At 34.4% G+C, this 20,812-nt stretch overlaps 1 protein-coding gene across 1 annotated transcript in view; it reads left to right on the forward strand.

The window, feature by feature from the left end:
* The first annotated feature begins 8,650 nt into the window (after positions 1-8,650).
* Positions 8,651-20,812, forward strand: part of CLTRN (collectrin, amino acid transport regulator) — a 72,612-nt gene continuing 60,450 nt past the window's right edge. The window contains exons 1-2 of the mRNA XM_051984465.1: positions 8,651-8,740; positions 9,054-9,112. Coding sequence (XP_051840425.1) covers positions 8,674-8,740; positions 9,054-9,112 — 126 coding nt within the window. The 5' untranslated portion in view covers positions 8,651-8,673. The remainder of the gene's footprint in view (positions 8,741-9,053; positions 9,113-20,812) is intronic.

The following is a 20,812-nucleotide window of genomic DNA, read 5'->3' on the forward strand; positions in this document are numbered from 1 at the left end:
AGAGGGTTGCAGCTATGCCAAGAGGGAGAGAGAGGTTCCTTGGCATGGCATGTTAGGTCCTCTGCAAGGAGATGGGTTGAAGGAAACTTGTTTTATGAGCAGCTCTTGGTAGGGGCTGGGAACAGTTTGAGCTGGAATCAGCACAGAAATATTGGAACTGAATGAGTGTCTCTGGGCTAATCTCCAACTCAATAGAGTTAGACAGAAATCTCCAGCTCAGGCTAAGTAGGAGTAATCCTGGACTCAACCAGTCCCACCCAGATAACAGAATGAAACCACTTTATCTTGATTCTCTGGGGTGGGTCTCTCAGGGGAAAGCTTAGCATTCCCCCCAAAGTCAGAGAGAAAGAAAGTTTTGGGGCTCCCCTCATCAATATCCATCTCCAACCCACTTTACCTAAAACAGGAAAGCAGAGATATAAAAGCAATAACCAACCATGCATTAGTAAAACCTGGTAGGAATATAAAAGTTTTTTCCATGAGGACACAACCAGATATAACTGATGACCTCTTAACAAGAGTGTTAAACTCATATTCCATACACTGTGCTGATCATGCTTACTATTTCTAGGACCCCAGACAAGTCCCTTAACCTTCCTGGACCTCTTCTATCTATAAAATCTATAAAAATTTAATATATAAAATGACAGAGTTGAACTCATATTCCATACATGCAAAATATGGAAAAATCCTTTCCCTCAAAGAATTCACATCCTATTGAGAGAAACAATAAGTATATAGACAGATAAATAGAATAAAGATAAATGAACATATTTTTGTAATAGTTTAATGTCTGTGAAAGAGGGTACTATTTGTTAGTTAGGAAAATTAGGGAAGGCTTTAAGTAGAAGGTAATTCTAAGGGAGTCATTAAATATGTTTTAAGAGGAAAATATTGAGTTCTGTTTGGGACATGTTGAATTTGAGAAGCCTATGGAACATTGAGTTGAATATGTCCTATAGGAAGCTGGTGAAGTGGGACTGAAGTTCAGTAAGAACAATTTTGGCTTAGCATCTTGTGATGACCGCGTATTTAAAATCAGCTGGAGTCCGGAATTCAGGTTAAGGGAAAAATCTTCAATCTTTATTGAAGTGAAGAGGTGAAGAAGGATTGCAATAGCAATATGGGCAGACAGGAAGCCAGCTAGCAGTCTCTCTTTCCGCTTCCTTTTCCACTCCCCTGCCTCCACCCACCAAAATCGTCATTTCCTATACAACACATCAGGACTTGCACAAAGAGTGGGCGGGGGCCATTCTTTCTCCAAGCTTATATATTAATAGAGGATGGTCCAATTACTATTTAGCCTCACATGCTTGGGACCTCAGTGCATCAACTCGAGCCTCAGCCCATTATAGCATCTGATAGAGGTAAAAATTAAACCTACCAAAAGAGAGAGTAAAGCAAGTGAAGGGAGTCCAGTACAGTCTTGTGATATATTCAAGTAATAGATGTGATGATGATTTTGTTTTTTTTTAAAATTTTATTTTATTTAATAATAACTTTGTATTATTACAAATACCCCTCCCTCCACCCCCTCCCCCCAAGATGGCAAGCAGTCCTATATATGTTAAATATGTTGCAGTATATCCTAGATATAATACATATTTGCAGAACCAAACAGTTCTCCTGTTGCACAGGGAGAATTGGATTCAGAAGGTAAAAATAACTCAGGAAGAAAATCAAAAATGCAAATAGTTCACATTCGTTTCCCAGTGTTCTTTCTTTGGGTGTAGCTGTTTCTGTCGATGTGATGATGATTTTGAAGAATTTTTGTTATTATTATTATATTATATAATATATATATTATGTTATTATTATAAAGATTATGTTAAGGGCTTTTGAGATGAAAAGGAGAAAAGAGAGGACCCATGGCAAATGGCCTTTATTTTCAAATTAAAATAAGGGACATTTTCCTCAGTTGAGGTAAGTAGAAAATTGGAAATGTGGGAGGCTTGAGAAGAGATGGTTTGGAATAACTTCTGTGAGAAATAGGATAGCAATCAATTAGGGAAATAATGTATTGCCTTGCTTTAATGAGAACACAATTGAGATAATATAAATTTTTAATGTATCTAGTCAACCTGATTATGACTTCCCCTAATTCTGTTCTCTAGCACATGAGACAGACTGTAAGAGACAGACAGTGGGAATAATTTAGAATTTGAATTTGGTTTAGAGAGAGGACTAGGAATTAAAAGAATAGAAGCCAAAGAGTAAAAGATTCATTAAATTGGTTAACTATAAGATAAATATTGGGAAAGGAGTTAAAATGAAATTAGAATAAAGGTAATAGATTGAGAAAGTATTTGGTATAAGGGAATCCGAGATCATGATGAGAACAAAGAATAAGCTTAACAGGAATGAACTATAGGGAGAGAGAATGATATCCCCACCATCAACACCCAAAGCCGGTATTCTTTTTAAACTACTTTCCTGCACATCAAAAATTTTTTCTTTTTAATTTACAAAATTCAATTTATATACTATCTCAGTATTAAATTTTTTTGTAAAAAATAAAACTTATTACATAATATTTATGTTACTAGATGGTTAATAGCTGTACTTATGATAAATAATGAAACCTAATATGTGACTATCCCTAAATGTGGCTGAGGCAGACTAGAGATGACTCAATGCAGATGACTTTTTCTAGGACTTTGCCTCTGAAAGGGAGGGAATAATAAAGGATGATAGCTTGAGGATGTGATAGAATCAAGTAAGAGATTTTTAAGGATGAAGATAAATCTGCTCATGCTTATAAACAGAAGTGAAGAAGCCAATGGATAAAAAGAAGTTGAAAATTAAGGAGAAAAAAAGGACATGATCCTTGAAGAGATAAGCTCCCGGAGGAGATAGAAGAGATAGGATAAAGAATACAATAGAAAGCCTGAAACCTAAGGAAAGGGACCACCTTTTCTAAATAAATGTGATATTGAGGTGATTTAAAATTTACAATCTTATTTTTTATTTTTTAATTTTTTTTAATTTTTATTTAATAATTACTTTATATTGACACTCGTTTCTGTTCCGATTTTTTTTCCCCTCCCTCCCTCCACCCCCTCCCCTAGATGGCAAGCAGTCCTTTATATGTTGGATATGTTGCAGTATATCCTAGATACAATATATGTTTGCAGAACCGAACAGTTCTCTTGTTGCATAGGGAGAATTGGATTCAGAAGGTATAAATAACCCGGGAAGAAAAACAAAAATGCAGATAGTTCACATTCGTTTCCCAGTGTTCTTTCTTTGGGTGTAGCTGCTTTTGTCCGTCATTTATCAATTGAAACTCAGGTCTCTTTGTCAAAGAAATCCACTTCCATCAAAATATGTCCTCATACAATATCGTTGTCGAAGTGTATAATGATCTCCTGGTTCTGCTCATTTCACTTAGCATCAGTTCATGTAAGTCTCGCCAGTCCTCTCTATATTCATCCTGCTGGTCATTTCTTACAGAACAATAATATTCCATAACATTCATATACCACAATTTACCCAGCCATTCTCCAATTGATGGGCATCCATTCATTTTCCAATTTCTGGCCACTACAAACAGGGCTGCTACAAACATTTTGGCACATACAGGTCCCTTTCCCTTCTTTAGTATTTCTTCGGGATATAAGCCCAATAGAAACACTGCTGGATCAAAGGGTATGCACAGTTTGATATTTTTTGGGGCATAATTACAGATACAATCTTATTTTTTAAAGGATTTTCACATTAGAAATAAGGCCCCAAAGAAAAAAACATTCAAAGAAGCATGGTCAAGATAAAAGTATTAAAACAGGATAGGGCTGGACCTATGATTTCACTGGCATAGGGAATTTCTTGGATAAGTAAATTTTTCCTCTACAAATTCAGGTCAGCATCTTCTCTGCACTTATAAGTGCAGTCTTATAATATTGCCTAGAATATGGAGAGTTTAAGTGATTTACTGAGGGTTGTTTTTCAGTAGTTTCAGTCATGTCTGTCTCTTCATGACCCCATTTGAGGTTTTCTTAGCACTGGACTGATTTTCCATTTCCTTTTCATTTCCTTCTTACAGATGAGGAAACTGAAGCAAACAGAGTTAGGTAATGTGCCCACAGTCACACAGCTAGTAAGTGTCTGAGACCAGATTTGATCTCTGGAAGATGAATCTTCCTGACTTTAGGCTTGCCACTCTATCCACTGTATTATCTTGCTGCCCCTATTTGGGGTTACTCATTCAGTATTTGTCAGAGGCAAGAATTGAACCTGCAATCTTCATAGCTGGGCCTTTTCTATAGTCTCTCTATTTTTTAAAAATCTCTAGCCAGTTCTATCCAGACCTGCAATAAGGCCATTGTTTTTAATCATACTTAGCCAAATTTTCTATCTTTCTGTGTACAATAGGTCATTCAAAATCTCATGCCCTTTTCAAGGTACAAATACAGCCACTCAGCATCTAGAAGGGATACATACTTACATCTCATTGTTTTTGAAACCTGCCCTTTTACATTGTGCCAATTGGACCATTCAAAGTCTAGAACTTCACCAGGCTTTTTGAGGGACTCAGCTGATCAGCTGTCCCCTAAACACCAATTCCCATCCTTACCTGACACCCTCATTAGCAATAATGAATATTTAAAATAAGAAGTTATCATACTATGTCACCCCTCACCTTTACAGCTAAATATCTTAGAAAAAGCTTCTTGAGTCCTTGGTTTCCACTTCATTGCCACTCACTAGAATGACTTTTGGAGTTGGATAATTCTCAACCTCTTTTAATATGGTTTCCAACCTTTAACACTCCATTGGCATGGCTCTCTCCCAAGTTACCAAGAATCTTGATTGCTAACTTTCTCAGTTTTAATCATTTACCTTTCTTTAACTTTTCCACAATTTCTAACAACCCTTCCTCCTGAACACTGCCTTTCTCTCCTCTTTCCTGAAGCTATTTCTGACTCTCCTCCTATCTCTCTAATCATGTCTTCTTTGCTGGAGACATCATCATCCGTATCTAACTTTCTATTTATGCGTGTCTCATGAGACTCTGTCCTGTGTTCTCTCTTCACATTTTCTCTGTTGGTATTATCATTAGTACCCATGAATTCAGTTATTACTTCTTTGTGAATATCAGATCTGTGTATGCATATACAGGCACATATATGTATAAATATGTATGTGTGTGTGTGTGTGTGTGTGTGTATATGTTTGTGTATGTATATACAGAGACATACTCACCCACAATATCTTTCTTGAGGCTCAGTTATGTATCCCTACCTGAATGCCCTGTAGGCATCTCAAACTATAATCAAGACAGAACTTGTAATTTTCCTCTAAAAATGGGTTCCTCTAAACCCATTTATTTTCTCCTCCAGATTTCTCTATTTTAGATCTATTGAATTGTTGCTTTACAAAGCACAAGAAGATAGTCAGAAGGAATTCAAAAGAAAATAACTCACAAGACTGTTATATTTCAGATGGCCATCGTTGATGGTGCTTCTCTGGAAAATATATTAATCAAGTGGTTTCAGAATACCAAAATTCAAAAGGCTGAATGTAAGAGCCATCAGGGGTACCAAAGAAGTAAAAATGGTTAAATCAATCAACACAAAGGACAGCTCACTCCACAGCTAACGCTCCTGCAAAGGCAGCATTTAAACAAAAATTTGTGAAGCTTCTGATAATGCCTATATGCATTGGTGGAAAACTCAAAATTACCTACAAGTTAGATGATCAAATTAGATTTCAAGTAATCCTAAAAAAGGAAGAGAGAATTACTATCCTTCTGGTCATCTATGTAAACAATTGACATCATCCTATTATTATTCATCAGTTTTCAAATCTTGCAGATTCTTGCTTCAAATTTCTATCTACACATTGTGCTTGGAATAATGCCTAGGACCTAGTTGGTGCTTAATAAATGCTTATTGGACTGACCAGTATCTCTCAGAACCACCAACTTGTTTAAGTTCCTTAGCACACACTCCTCTAATAGTTACAAGCTCTTACTAGAACACCTAGTTGCTTGTTTCTCCTTTCTCCATCCTTCCTATAGTGACCTAAGTAAATTTCCCTATCTAGGTCTTTATTGCATTTCATATCTCAGGCCTTTACTTTGTTTCTAATAATAGTAGTTCATTTCTAGATATTTTGTTTATCCAGAACTTTAAGATCTACAAAGCACTTTACCTGATCTCATTTGAGTCTTACAGCAACCTTATGGAGTGGATGTTATCTCCATTTGAAAATAAGACAAATTAAGTTGATAGAAATTGAGTGACATGTCTAATATCACAAAGTTGGTAATATCTGAAGTGTGAGTAAAACCAAAGCTTTTCTTTTCTATTCAGCTTCTTCCAAAGTAATTTTTCTATGTTTTCATCAATTTGCTAGATCAGGATTTTTTTTCCGTCCTAAATTTATACGTGTATGATGTATTTAGTGCAATGCTATGTACTATAGCTCCAAATAAAGCATATTCTATTCATCTTCTAGTTTTCATTTTGACTAATTTGATAGACATGGGTTTATTTGTTTTTTCATTCTAAATTTAAATGTGTACTGTGTATTACAAGTTTTCATAGTTTATTCTACCAACTTAAGTTTTCTGTTTTGAGAGAGATGGGTTCACTTTGACTGAATTGATATTTATGACCAGTAGGTCAAAAATATTTATTTGATGCCCGCTGTATATATTCTACTTGCTTACCAATCTTGGTTACGAATCTAGATGATTTTATGTTAACCACAACTCTATATCCAGATCTTTTCAATTTTAGACATATGGAAGGCTGAAGGAGGGACTGAGAAGGAAGAAAGAACATTTGAATTCCTCACTTTAAGAAGTATTTGGCTTAGCTAGATGCTCCAATGGGGTAAAAAACTGGGAGCATGTGAAGAAACTCCTATCATCAATGCAAATTAGGTTTGCAACTGTAGTATTAGCTGTCTGGGTCACTGAAAAGTTAATTTGTTCTACGTCATATAATCACTACATTTCTTTTTAAAAATTTAAAAAGAAAAGAAGTATTTGGCTTAATCCTAGTGATTGTGTGTAGAGGAACATCCAGATTTCAGTCTCTTGTTTGACCTACAAGGTCTCCAAAATAACAATATTGTTGCTACTAATCCACTATGCAAATTACAGCCTAAATCTGTGTAATTTGTGTGTAAAAACCCAAGTTTATCTGTCCTAATAGTTCTTTTTTCAGGTTAGAGAATAACTTCATCCTTTTAGCAAATCTCCACCTCATCTAAGAGCTTGTGTCAAGGTTATAGAAAATGTCATTTTTTGAGATGAAAAACTAGAATAACTCTTATTGCTTCTATTCTAACTACACCTTTCCCTGTGAATATTGATGCCATCTCCTTACAACTGAAGGCAAGCAGATGAGAGGTGTTTACTAAACTGGAATTTTCCACAAAGGTTAGTAGGTCAAAATATAATTGCCAAGTTGGAAGGGGTGAAAGAGGAGAACTTACAAATACTGATTGTATAACTGTTAAGTTGGCTTTTAATTAAGATCTTGAAAAAAAATCCATCAAAATATTATCTCTGTCTTTCAAAACTTTTCCATTATGTGTTCCACTAATTTTTTAGTTAAAATCAAATGCCTTAGTAACAACAAGATTATGTGATGATCAGCTGTGGTGGACTTGGCTTTTTTCAACAAGGAGGAGATTCAAGGCAATTCCAATAGATTTATGATAGAAAGAGCCATCTACATCCAGAGAGAGGATATGGAGACTGAATGTAGATCACAGCATAGTGTTTTTATCTTTTGTTGTTGTTGTTTGTTTGCTTGGTTTTTTTCTCATTTTCCTCCCTTTTGGTCTAATTTTTCTTACACAGCATGATAAATGTAGAAATATGTTTAGGAGAATTGCACATATTTAACCTTTATTGGATTACTTGCTGTCTAGGAAAGGAGGGAGAGAGAAGGAGGGAGAAAAATTTGGAAGACAAGGTGCAAGAGTGAATGCTGAAAACTACCTTTGCATGTATTTTGAAAAATAAAAAGCTATTATTATTTTTTAAATACCTGTTTTAATTTTTCTGATTGTGGGTTTGTTTATAACTAGGCAAATTTTGGGGAATTCATTACTAAGAACTTCATTTATTAAAAAAAAATAGATATCACAACTGCTAAACCTTGGGATTAAGTGAAAATGTCTGACTGAAATGAGCATTTTCCTGAATTTGTGGTTGGGGGATGAGGACTGAGATAAGCACATCCATGGAAGTATTATTCCTCATACAGCAAAGAAGAAGTGAGAGGGAATTTGGTAAATTCATATGCCTTACCTAATAGCAAACTATCTTAACCCTCAAATAGCAAGCTGAACCCAAGGAAATATTTCAGTAGAGTTTTTTTGTTTGCTATGTATATCAACTGGGACCATGAGTTGAAAATGATAAGGATGAAGAATTCTGGTCAACAAAATGAAACATTTTTTTTTAGAATAGTGTTTGGGAAGAAAAACTCATCTCTTTTTCCCAAACAGATTTTTAGTAAATAACTGATAGGGTCTGCATTTGTAACTGTATTAGCTATCGTGATGTGGGTTAATTATTAAACCTTTTAGTTGATGGCTCATTTGTTGAGCTGATGTCCTAATCCTGGGTCATAGAAAGTTTAAGACTGCTTTACTGTGGTAGGTTATTTTCCCTTTGCCTTGAGGTTTCCACTCTGACATCCATCTGACAGGATGTTAGTGGCTTTGTTTTCTACCTTGTCCTTGGTCACTATTATTCATGCTCAGCTCTGTCAACCAGGTAAGCTTCCCTGAATCTTGAAAATAAGATAACAGCTTTCTCGATGATAAAAATATTTATCTTGATGATCTATCGCAAGAGATTTTCACATATATTATAGCATAAGCTATACATATAGTATAAGAATCCTAAGCAAAATTTTAAACTGGTAGCTTAAAAATAATATAAAAAATTTTCCATTGAAAATCTGTAGCGTAGTGTTGCATTCCAGAAATGTTGCTGTTTTCTTTTTGATTCGGGTGTATTTGATTCAAATCTGTGATTTTCACTGTTTGAAAATTTTGTTATAATCTCTTGTTTTTCTTTTTGGCAGATGCAAAAAATGCTTTTAAAGTGAGACTTAGTCTCAAAACTGCTCTGGGAGATAAAGCAGTAAGTTGAACATTTTATTATATTCTATCTTTCAGTTATGTCATAACATAGTATCTTCAGTAATAATCCTTACATGGAGATATTTTATGTGATCATTACAAATTCTAATAAATTATTCATGAGAAATTATTTTACAACAATTTTAAATTAGGATAATAGTAGTAAATAGTAAATAGTTTGACATAGTGGAAAGAATATGTGGAATCCAAAGATTTACCTTCAAATTCTGACTTTGTAAGCTACTGTTTCAATAACTTTGAAAAAGTCATTTCAACTTTCTGGACCTCAGTTTCCATAGCTGTAAAACAAGCAGGGGAAGGGTTGAACAAGAAACATCTCTAAAGTCCTTCTAGCATTAAATTTGTAAAACTGTATTCTATGTTATTTATTCAGCACACAATGATTTAATACAAATTCTTTGATGTAAGTAATACATTTCAGAATTCATGTATGTATATTTATAAGCTCTAGCTAGTTGAAATATTTTCTACCTTAAGAAAAATTTACTATAAAGTATTGTAGAAAATCCGAACTTTGTTCAAAGATTATTAATTGTGTATATTGTATGTGCCTAATAATGTGTTGGCCACATTTTGTATGTTCTCAGATAGGAGATAAGCAAATATTTTAAAGTTTTTTACTATGCACCAGTCACTATGCTAATTGTCAATGTTACAAAAACAAATAGAAAACAGTTCTTGCCTTCTTCATTCCTGTCCTCAAAGAATTTATAGTGTAATTGAAAAAAACAAAAATAATATTCAATAAAATAGCATTCAATTCTGGATTAAATTTTTTGGTACTTAATTGTAAGGGTATAGTTGTTCAGATAATAGGGAGACCAGTTTTAAAAGTAAATAGAAAAGACTTCTTGTAAGACATATCATTTGATCCTAGCCATTTTTAATGGCTAGGATTCTAGAGGCAGAATAGATGAAGTATAGTTTTCAAGGCAGGATGAGTAGTACAAGCAAATACAAAGAGGCACACAGAAATTTGCCCATACAGGGTATCTCAGAGTCTTAGTGCAGTTTTAAGCTTTAATAACGTAAAGTTTTAATAGACTTTGAAATATGTGGAGAGATCCCTGATTTACTGTAATAAAAAGTGATATATAGTAGTAGAAAGTGAAAGTGGATAGATAAAGTGGGGCCTTGAAAACATGCATCAAAGGGGTTTGGGTTTGATATGTTATGTAACAGAAAAACAATGTGTTTTCAAATAAATGTTTTAGGAAAATTAGTATGACAGTCATATGTTGAATAGATTAGAAATAGAAGTTGTAAGCAATGACACTACATAGCATGTCAGTCTAACTATCCAGGAATAAGATGATATGGATCCAGAATAGGTATTTTGAACCTGGATAGATCCAGGATAGATCCATGAATAGATTTCAGGGGATTTTTGAACTTGCATGGGGAAAAATCAGTTTTTTTTTTCATCACCTTGAAACTGAAATTTAGCATTTCCTTGAATTATTGAAAAATGTTATTCCGGGATAGGATCCATGAACTTCACTAGAGTGCCAAATAAGTCTCCAACAAACACAAAAAGTTAAAACCCTTAGTCTACAATGAGTGGTAACATTATTAATTAAATATAGAGGGACAAATCTGCAAATTTTAAAAACAAAAATTAGCAAAATTTGTGAAATTGAGATATACAGAATGAGTACAGAAAATAATCAAAGATGTCAATGGTTTATGACAGCCAATAGGCAGTTTTTGGAAGAAATCAAAGCTATACAGTCATGAGAAAATGCTCTAAATTACTATTGATTAGAGAAATGCAAATTAAAACAGCTCTGGAAAGGCTGATTTTTAAAATGAAAAATTTACTTTAAAATATATGGGAAAGGGAATCAGAGGTTTAGGAAATTCAGATGGACAACAAAAGTTTTTAGTTGCACACGAGAAAAGTAAAACGCTATTTCATTTCATTGGTATCTGAATCAAATATTTTTAAAAGATTTTCTTAACTTAAATCATTTGTGATTATTTTCTTTGCTTCCATTTTATTAAAAAAAAAAGTATAGGATTTATTTTCATTGATTCCTAGAATCATTTTCAGTTCAAAATTAGAAGGGGCTTCAGAAGTCGTTCAATCCAACTCATCCCTACATTTTTTTTTTTAATCATTGTTCAATTAATCATTGAGTATACTTAAATCACCTAAACAGAAAGAAGAAATAGATACACTCAGAGAATACAAACCTGGCCCAGAGGCAGGTAAAAATAATGATAAAGGAATTCCTTTATTTAGACATTTACTGGAACTCTCTTTGCCCAAAGCAGTGTAGATAGTATCATTTTGACTTACCTTAATAATAATTTCATCTTTCAAAAAGTGGTGGAGCCAAGAAAGAGAAATTCTACTTTGAGTCTAATTTTCCCTAGCAACTAATTGGAGAGGAAATGGTAATAAAGGTGAAATGGATAGTCCCTCCTAGAATTTGTGATAAAAGAAAAGCTAGTTGGGAATAAACTATCATCCATAGATTCAAAGGCTTCAAAGGAAAAAATAAGATTCCTGTGGACTAGAATTCTGTAGGGGAAGTCAATCCGGTTGAAAAAAAGCTCTCAATAATATAATTCTGAAGAAACAAAATGAACCAGTTTTGAAAGGAAGGAAAACTGGTATGTCTGAAGAGACTGATGTGAAGTTTTGGTTGAGGAAATGTTTCCTCCTCTTTCATATCCTCCTGCCATGTCATTGAAGTTACTGGACTAGTAGGATATATTGTATTCATTAGGGAGAAGACACTGATATAGATACAAAAAGTCATTCACCTGAGAGAATAAACAGCATAAGAGTATAACCCCTTACAACAGAAAAAGAAATCTAAAAGTGGACTCAGAAAGGAGTATGACCTAGGAGTCTAGAGGAGCCACCTTATCAGCATCTGTTTCTACCAACTATCTCAAAATAGTTTAATGGGATTTGGTCATTGCTCATGCTATAGCTTCTTGGAGCCATGTGGGTGAGAGTTAGGTGGATCAGGTGGACATCAAAAATGGAAAGCAGTTTGTAAAAGGCTTGGCAGCTTTCAATGATGAAGTTAGTGACAGGTTTGGGGTTCAGGGAACCAAATGAAGAGATTTGGCTCCCCTAAGTCCCCTTGGGATTCAGTGCATGGGTAGGGAGTTTTGGGAACCCCCCTTCTAGCGGCACAGAGGTCCTTCATAAAGGAATTTAAGAACCCAAAAAGCTAGACTGATAAAAAGAAGTTTATTATTGGCATTGGGAAGTCAGCCTTTGCTATGAATGAATAGAAAGGCTGAATTCCTGAGCGGAGGAGTCCTGGCAGAGAAGTAAAGTTTCTAGAAGAGAAATTCTGACAGAGAGATATAAAGTCTCGTTAAGGAAATAGGTGAGGATAAAGATAGGGTAACACTGAAAAAGAATATTCCAACGAGCAGAGTTTGCTATGCCAGACACAGCATATTAGCTCCTCTGCAAGGAGAGGGTTTAAGATTGGCTCTTATATAATAGAAGCTTTTGGCTACAAGCTGAGGGCAGTTCTTGATAAGGCTAGGTACAGCCTGAGCTGAATTTGAATAGAATTGAATGAGTCTCTTTAATTCGGTAGGAAGCTTAATCAGTGGTGAGTGTTATCAATGAGGGTGGTGCCCGTCTCTCAGGATCTTTTACAGAGACCAGGATTCAAGGAAAATCTGTCCTTCAAGGAGTTTTAGAGAGTTTTGGGACTCTTTTCATAATGACATTGAGAAGAAAATTCAGATGGTAAAATGATGAGGAGAGGAAGAAGGTTTGTGAAAATAAGAAAAAAACAACAGAAGAAAATAATTTTCTGTATACAACTTCCTTTGGCCTTAGGAGTTACTTTATAATCAATGATAATTGCCTTAGGATTGTCTTGATATAATGCTAATGTTGAATTATTTATTAAAATTAAAAAGCATTAAATCAGTTGCAATGTTAGGAGAAGGGAAGAAAGACAGACAAATTATTTTTATTTATTTATTTGTATTTAACTCCAGAATTCCTTTCTCTTGCATAGTCTTATCTTTCTCCCTTCTTCCACCTCCAAGAAAATCAAAACAAAGAAAAACAAAGACTGAGAAATGTTTTCAGATTATACTTTCCTAACTTCTCTGGAAGTTTTGGTTATTGCCAACTCTTTGTCATAATTCTCTTACTCTATTCTCAAAAAAGTTGTTCCCTGACATTGTGCAATCAATGAAAAATAATTGTTCAATTTTTTCCTTCTAACACGAATAACCAATATTCCTTCCCAATTTTCAGTTGTATTAAAACAGAAAATCTGATATTCATGGTAGCACATGCATAAAAGCAATGTCTGTAGTTATATATGTGAAGTACATAGTAAACCTAACCATAACTTTAAAAGATTCTGAGTTATCTTAGGCTTTCAGTTTACAAAACAAACCTCAAAAATTTGTTTTGAGGGAAGAAGCAATCAGCAATAGGAAGCAACATCCTATGGACCAGTGTTTTAAGAGTGTGAGGGAAGGCACAACCAAATACAAGAAAGAATATCCTTATGTGCAGTGCCTTCTGGATAAAAATCCTCATAAATATTTAACAATTAGCTGGGGGAGGGGAGGCAACACATGTTTTACAAAACACTTTTAAGTTTAATGGTTATTGACATTTACTCCATCACTTTTTAAAATCTTGCCAATCAACAAAACAAAATAACACAACAAAGCCTGATTTGTATTATTTGCTGATTTCTGAAGAGTAAAGCTTCTGAAAATTTAACAATCTCCATTTCCAATAGATCCTGGCCTAGCTCTCAATGAGTGTTATTGTTTAGTTGAAAGGAAAAGGAAGGGGGGGGGGGGGAGGGAGGGAGAGGAATCTAGGATTGTCAAAGCTAGATTAACAAATATTGTATCCTTGAGAATACAATGGGAGTGTTATGCACATAAATTGGGTGGTTTTGGGGGGGAGTACAAATTATAAAGACAGGTATGAGAAGTGATGATTCTTACATAAACTTAGGGAAGTTAATCTCTTAGTTTCAGTGTTGTCTTCTTTAAAAGGAAAGGGCTGAATTAGATTGATCTTCAAAGTCCCTTCAAGCTCTAAAGCCTAAATCTTAGTGTTGTTTTTTTTTTCATTGTTATTGTTTTTGTTTTGCTGAGGCAATTGGGGTTAAGTGACTTGCCCAGGGTCACACAGCAAGAGAATGTTAAGTGTCTGAGACCAGATTTGTACACAGATCCTCCTGACTTCCGGGCTGGTGCTTATCTTTCCTCTTTTTAACCAAAAAATACTGTCTAGACTCATTGCTTTCAATTTATCTCCCTTTATCACTCATTCACCGAATTCACTCCCCAACTCTATGCAATCTGGTTTTTCAACTTCATCATCCAATTAAAGCTGTTCTCACCAAAGTAAACAATGATCCCTTTGTCAAAATTATGGCTTTTTTCTCAATCCACATCCTTCTTGACCTGTTGCCATCATTTGACACTGTTGACTAACCTGTCTCCTCCTCCTCCTCTCTCATCGCTTTGGGTTTTCATAGTACTACTCTGCCTTGGTTCTCCTCTGACTTATCAGAATATTTCTCAAGCATCTTATCAGGACCATTATGTTTATTCTGCCCCCTACTTTAGAATGGAGCAGTTAGGTGGGACAATGAATAGAAGACTTCAGGAAGACCTGAGTTCAAATCCAGACTCAGATACAAGTTATGTCACCCTAGACCAGTCATTTAACCATGTTTGTCTCGGTTTCCTCATTTGTAAAATGAACTGGAGAAGAAAATCATAAATTACCCCAATGTCTTTGCCAAGAAAATTCCAAAGGAGGTCATGAAGAATCAGACACAACTGAACAAAAAAATTTTAGGGTATGTGTGGTGTTCTCTTCTTTTTTATAATATATGATGGTTCTCTGTGAGAGCAGATTTCTTGGGGAGGTTTCTGGAGGCAGCCTTAGTATCAGTTCCCAGTAATAATCACTTCAAACACAGCTAGGTGTTAAAGTAGTTCTTTATTGTTTCTTCCAAAATAGCCCAGTTAGCTTTCTTTGGTTCTGAGAGCTCTTGTTGCTAGCTGCAGCCTCTCTCTGAATCTTGGTTCTGCCGAATTGCAGATTAGCTTTTCAGTCTCCCGAACTGAACTCTCAGTATCAATCTTCAGAAGTGACTTCTGGCTCTAGCTCAACTCTGACTCGTGGCTTCTTCTGAACTAACTCTGACTAATGAGTAATCTGTGTAAAAGGTTGACTCCGCCTCTGAGAGTAGGATTATGGGAGGTGTGAATTCACAAAGTTACAAAACTAACTTTGTGTATCTCCCATACTTGTGAACACTTGTGAATCTTCCAAACTTGTGAACTACTGTGTGTGAGCTAATGTGTGAACTCTCAAAGGTGCAAACCCAACCACACAAGCATTGCTTCTATCAGTTCCATTGAGTTATCACCTTGTTTCAAGTTCTGGCTCATAACATCTCCCTGTAGGATCAGAGCAATCATACTGAACCATGCTAAATTAGGCAACAGACTTACCACTTTGTAAGAATTCTAACAGTATGTATCAAGGGTATGTACTAAAATTTTTTTTCTTTTTTGGTGATCTCTTCAATTTCCATCAATTCAGTTATTATTTCTGTGAAGATGACTCAAATCTCTATTTTGTCTCTCTCCTGAGTTTCATATCTGCATTGATACTTGCCCAATTGATGTTTTAGCTTGATATCCTTTAAGCACCTCAGATTCAACATACACAAAACAGAGGTCATTATCTTTCCCCTGACAATATGTACAGACTTCCTCAGCATTCATGTCACAAAAACCAAGAACTAATTCTCTTTCTTCCTATCACAAACACCTAGGGCCCAGCTTCCACTCACAGATTACCTGCATCAAGAGCTCTCTTATTACCCTGAAGTTAATGTATCACTGCGGTGGCCAGCTGGGAACCTCTACTTTAGGCCACAGTAACCTGTTCATCTCCCCAGAGTCCAACAAGAGGTCAAATTCTGGGAGAACATATGAAATAGGCAGATTTTATAGATCTTGAAAAGTAATAGTCTATATCCAGGCAAACTAGTTCAGACAGGAAGTAGAACAAACCAGTAGTTCAAATTTAGGCAGACAGAGAAGTAGACATAGCCCAGTAAATGCTGATCCCAGGGCAAAAGTAGCTTACTTCATGCAATATTTTATATTGTTAGCTAAGTGTGACTGACTTCCAGCTCACAATTATTGATTAAATACAAAAGAAACATAGAGGCCTACAGGTGAATTCTGTTCTTGACTGAGGCAGAGACAGAACTGATAAATCATGATGCTAGAAGGCAGATTGATCAGGTTGTCACAGTGAGAGGAATTAAAAGATAAAAGTGTAGATTACTAATTTGAGGAGTGTTTCAGTACAAGGAAGCAAAGATTATGATAGTAGCTAGAGGATGGTAAAGTTTCAAGATCAAGCCTTTCCCCCAAACCCAATATAGGGGAGCCCAGTGCATATTTAGAGAGTAAGGAGCTAGGGGAAGAGATATTGAAGATGAAAGACAGTAGTACAGACTTAAGAACAAATTACTTCATGAAAAAAGCTCGGGCTCACTGTATTGGGGAAAAAACAAAACAAAAAACTCTACATTTGGAGTCAGAGATATTATGAGTTGAATTTTTGTTTTGCTCTTTATTGTTTGTATGACTTAGTCAAGTCACTTTTATTTTCTAGTCCTCCATTTCTTCAATTATCAAATGAATAAGTTGATTAAATGAGGTCCCTATCAGCTCTAAATCTATGGTTTCAGGATGTTTGCCATCACTTTGCCGGCTTTATTTTTCAGTATGACCCATGTGGAGCACATTTATTTTTCTTCTCTGATGATATGCTTGTCATTTAGAATGTCAATAGCTGCCATTAAGTGAATGGTACTTCATTGAGGGTTGTATGAAGAAGGCAGCTTTACATAGAAACCATTCAGAGAACAGTTATAGAATTCACTTATTCAATAAAATGATAGTTCTAGACAAAGGATATTAAACAACATTTCTCAAAAAAAATTACAAAGTTAATAGCCAAAAGAACACTCAAAATCATTGAAAATTTAAAAAAAAACTACTATCAAAACAACTGAGGTTTTACAGCATAGCCTCAAAATTGGCCAAGATTATAAAAGATAGGAATATCTTTTGAATAGGAAGGTTTGGGGGAAGATAGACAAACTTATGGGACTTTGGTAGAATGTGAATCAATATAACCATTTTGGAATGCAATTTGGGATTATGCAGGTAAAGGGACTAAAATGTCCATATATCCAACTATTTATGATAGCATTTTTTTTTTTTTTTTTTTTGTGGAAGCAGTTTGGAAACAAAGATGCCTATTGATTGTAGAAGTCTAAACTCTTATTAAAGCCAGAGATTATGGTTTGGGAATACAAATGTAAGCAGAAAGATAATTCTTACCCTCAAGGAATTTACATTTTAATGGCAGAAAACAGCACATAAAAGGAATGTGGGTAATGGGAATTTGGTGAAAGATGTCTAGACCAACAGGAATGCAACCTTGAGAGAAATGAAGGGAAATGACTAAACTAATGGTACATTAATACAGTGGAATATTATTGTGCTATATGAAAAAAAGAATATAATATACAGAGAAGCGTGAATATATTTAGAGTGAAGTAAGCAGAGCCAAGAAAACAATATATCCGTGACTATAGCAATGTAGTTGGAAAGACCAACAATTACTAAATAATCCAAAGTTAATTTTGTAAAATTACAAAAAACAAGCATAGTCCTAGAGAAGAGATATGAGCAAACATCTCTCCTTGATTCCTTTTCAGGGACCTCCCATCTCTGGAGCATCACACATTTTCAGACTTTTTTCAATGAAATGATCAATTTTGCTGAATGCTTCCTTTTTCTTTAAACAATTATTCTTTATTATATGAGATGGTTTTTCTGGGAAAGATACAGAGGGAAATTTAGATGAAGTAAAAACAAAAGATATCAAGTGAATTTATTTTTAAAATAGTTCAGTTATGTTTTTGCTACCAAAAAAATAACTATTAAGATAACAAACCATAATTTTTCATTCTTAGATATTTTTAAAAGAAAGATAAAATGTAAAGGAATACTTCAAAAGCTGAAGTTCAATTTTAGGTTATTAATACTTAAGGAAAAGTTATTTCAGCCTTAATAATTTCATATTGCACTTTTGGTATACATTATCTACAGTTTAGATACAGTGGTTGGCACCTTGCTTTCTCAGTTTCAAGGATCATTGATAATAGTTCTCATTTATCTAGTTATTTTCCTCCCAAGAACTCTTTGAAGTTGTATAAATATTATCCCAATTTTACAATTAAAGGAACAGGTTCAAGGAGCATAAATGTGTTGGTCAAAGTTATACATAAAGTAGCTGAGCAAGAACTTATAGAACATAGTAAAGATTTAGCACTGTGCAAGACTTTAGAAAGTCTTCTGGTTCAATCCTTTCATTTTACAGATCAGAAAACCAAGATAGATGAAATGGTTTAGTCAAGATTACACAAAAAATAAGAGATCTTGCTGAGAAGGGAAACCAGGCCTCCTGAAACTAAATCCCATGTGTTGTTCATTTTTTCCATGTCACTTGAGCTTTCCCTTTTCTGATTTCAAGGTTTTTACCAAGTATTTATTTTATTTTATTTTTTGCCCTTATTTCTTCTATCAAGTGCAAGATAAAGACAACTTTCATTTACCCTGAATCTTTGCCTAATGTCTAAAGCCCGTCAGAGTTTATGCACAGTTTATTGCCTGTTCCTTATGGCTTCAGAGGAGCTTTGGTGTTAAAAAGCGTTACAGGCGGCTTTTATTCAGTCTTTTATTTGCCTACTGGCAATATAGATCTTTCAATGTGGTTCATGGTTCCCCTAAGGAAAGGTCTTATCTGCCTTCCTAATTTCTAAGATTTCACTTTGAGCATTTATAGTCTTTTTCTCATGGCAAAAAGAGAATAGAGAAAAACAAGGAAAATTATAACCATGCTGTGTGCGGGCTATAAGCGCATTACTATTTTTTTTTCCCAATCAGGAGATGGTTTCCTTAGCAACCATCCTTTCTAACTCACTCTACTCCATCCTCCCACCCGCTTTTATGTAAAAATAAATTTGTAGAGACTTACTTAATACTATTTTTTTTATTATCCTGCAATGTTTTAATGGGATCATATTTAAAATCAGTTTTCAAAGGGACTAATTTTTTTTAATTTTCCCAGAATCTACATTTAAAATTATATTTCAATGAGATGTTCATAGGTTAAAAATAGAACTATTCTGTGATTTCTTCATAAATGGTATCTTGTGTCCAGTTGGAGGAGTGAATTTTAGTACAGAGTCAGAGAATTTTTCTTTATCTTCAGGGATATTCAAGAATAGCTTGTGTGGAGGAGGGGATTGCAAATAGGTGTGGGAGTTTATGCCAGATGGCCCCATCTTCTGCAAACAAGAGAAAATAAAAAAGCATTTATTAACTGTCTTTTGTGCACATGAAATAGGTAATATTGGGAATACAAAGAGATATAATATTATTCTTGATTAAGTCCTCACAAAAATAGTTGAGTAAAAGTAAAGTTCAGCTCCTCCTTATCATCTCAAAACTGTAGAAATGCACTAAATAGAATTTTAAAAAGCAATAAGAACTAAAAGAAGGGAAAATAAAAATCATGACAAGGAAATCTCTACAGAAAAACAAAGAGGCTGCACTAATGAGCCAGCAAAGACAATCCTATAATACAAACAAAAAAATGTTATATGGGGGAAAAAAAAAAGCCAAGTGAACTCTTTAGAATAAGGGAATAATTCTTCAGTGACTACCACTAAGATTCCAGGAAAGATCATTTTAAAAAATATATTGCAAACTTAAACTGACCTAATAAAAAAGGTCCAAAGTGTCAAGATTTTTATTACAAACTTTTTTTTTCTCTACTGATGACATGAAGCTAAAGTGTCTGAAGTTCACATCTAGCTTAAGATGCTTACTGGCTATTTATTACTATACTAGCTATACTATTACTAGCAACTTACTTAAGTTCTGCCTCACTTTCCTCACCTCCTTCCCAGAGTTGTTGTGAGGATCAAATGAGATAATATTTCTAAAAAGTGTTTAGAGCAGTGTATTGCACATAGTAGGTGGATACTATATAAATGCTAGCTATCATTATTAATATCACTATTATATTTGGAGTCAACATAATAGTATCCAATGAAAAAGTAGAAATGGCACTGAAAAAAAAAAAAACAAGATGAGAATTGTAGCCTAATTAGGTTAAGCTTACATAGAGAAGATTCTGAACTGGAGTATTGGAGATGGATTGATTTCTCAATATTCCAAAGAAGAAGAAAATATTATAGTCTTAGAAGAAATTTCTGAGCTTATGATTACTCCCTAAAAAAACCCAATAAAATATCAATAATTATATACCCACATATCTGCTTTCCCATATCTATAAAATCTTTCTTATAGATTAATTTTAAAAAACCTTAATTTTTAAAAATTGTCAAATATTTTTTCCCTCTCTACTTCCTCTATTCACATACACATTGGGGAAAACAAAGCAAAACAAAACAATAGAAGCCTTGTATTGAATAAGCACAGTGAAGCAAAACAAATTCTCACATTGGCCACATCCCAAAAAGTGTGTCTCTCATTCTGCCTATTTGTCTACCACCTTTCTGTCATAAGTGGGCATCAGCATTTG

This window comes from Antechinus flavipes, chromosome 3 (assembly GCF_016432865.1).
Source record: "Antechinus flavipes isolate AdamAnt ecotype Samford, QLD, Australia chromosome 3, AdamAnt_v2, whole genome shotgun sequence".
Classification (NCBI taxonomy): domain Eukaryota; kingdom Metazoa; phylum Chordata; class Mammalia; order Dasyuromorphia; family Dasyuridae; genus Antechinus; species Antechinus flavipes.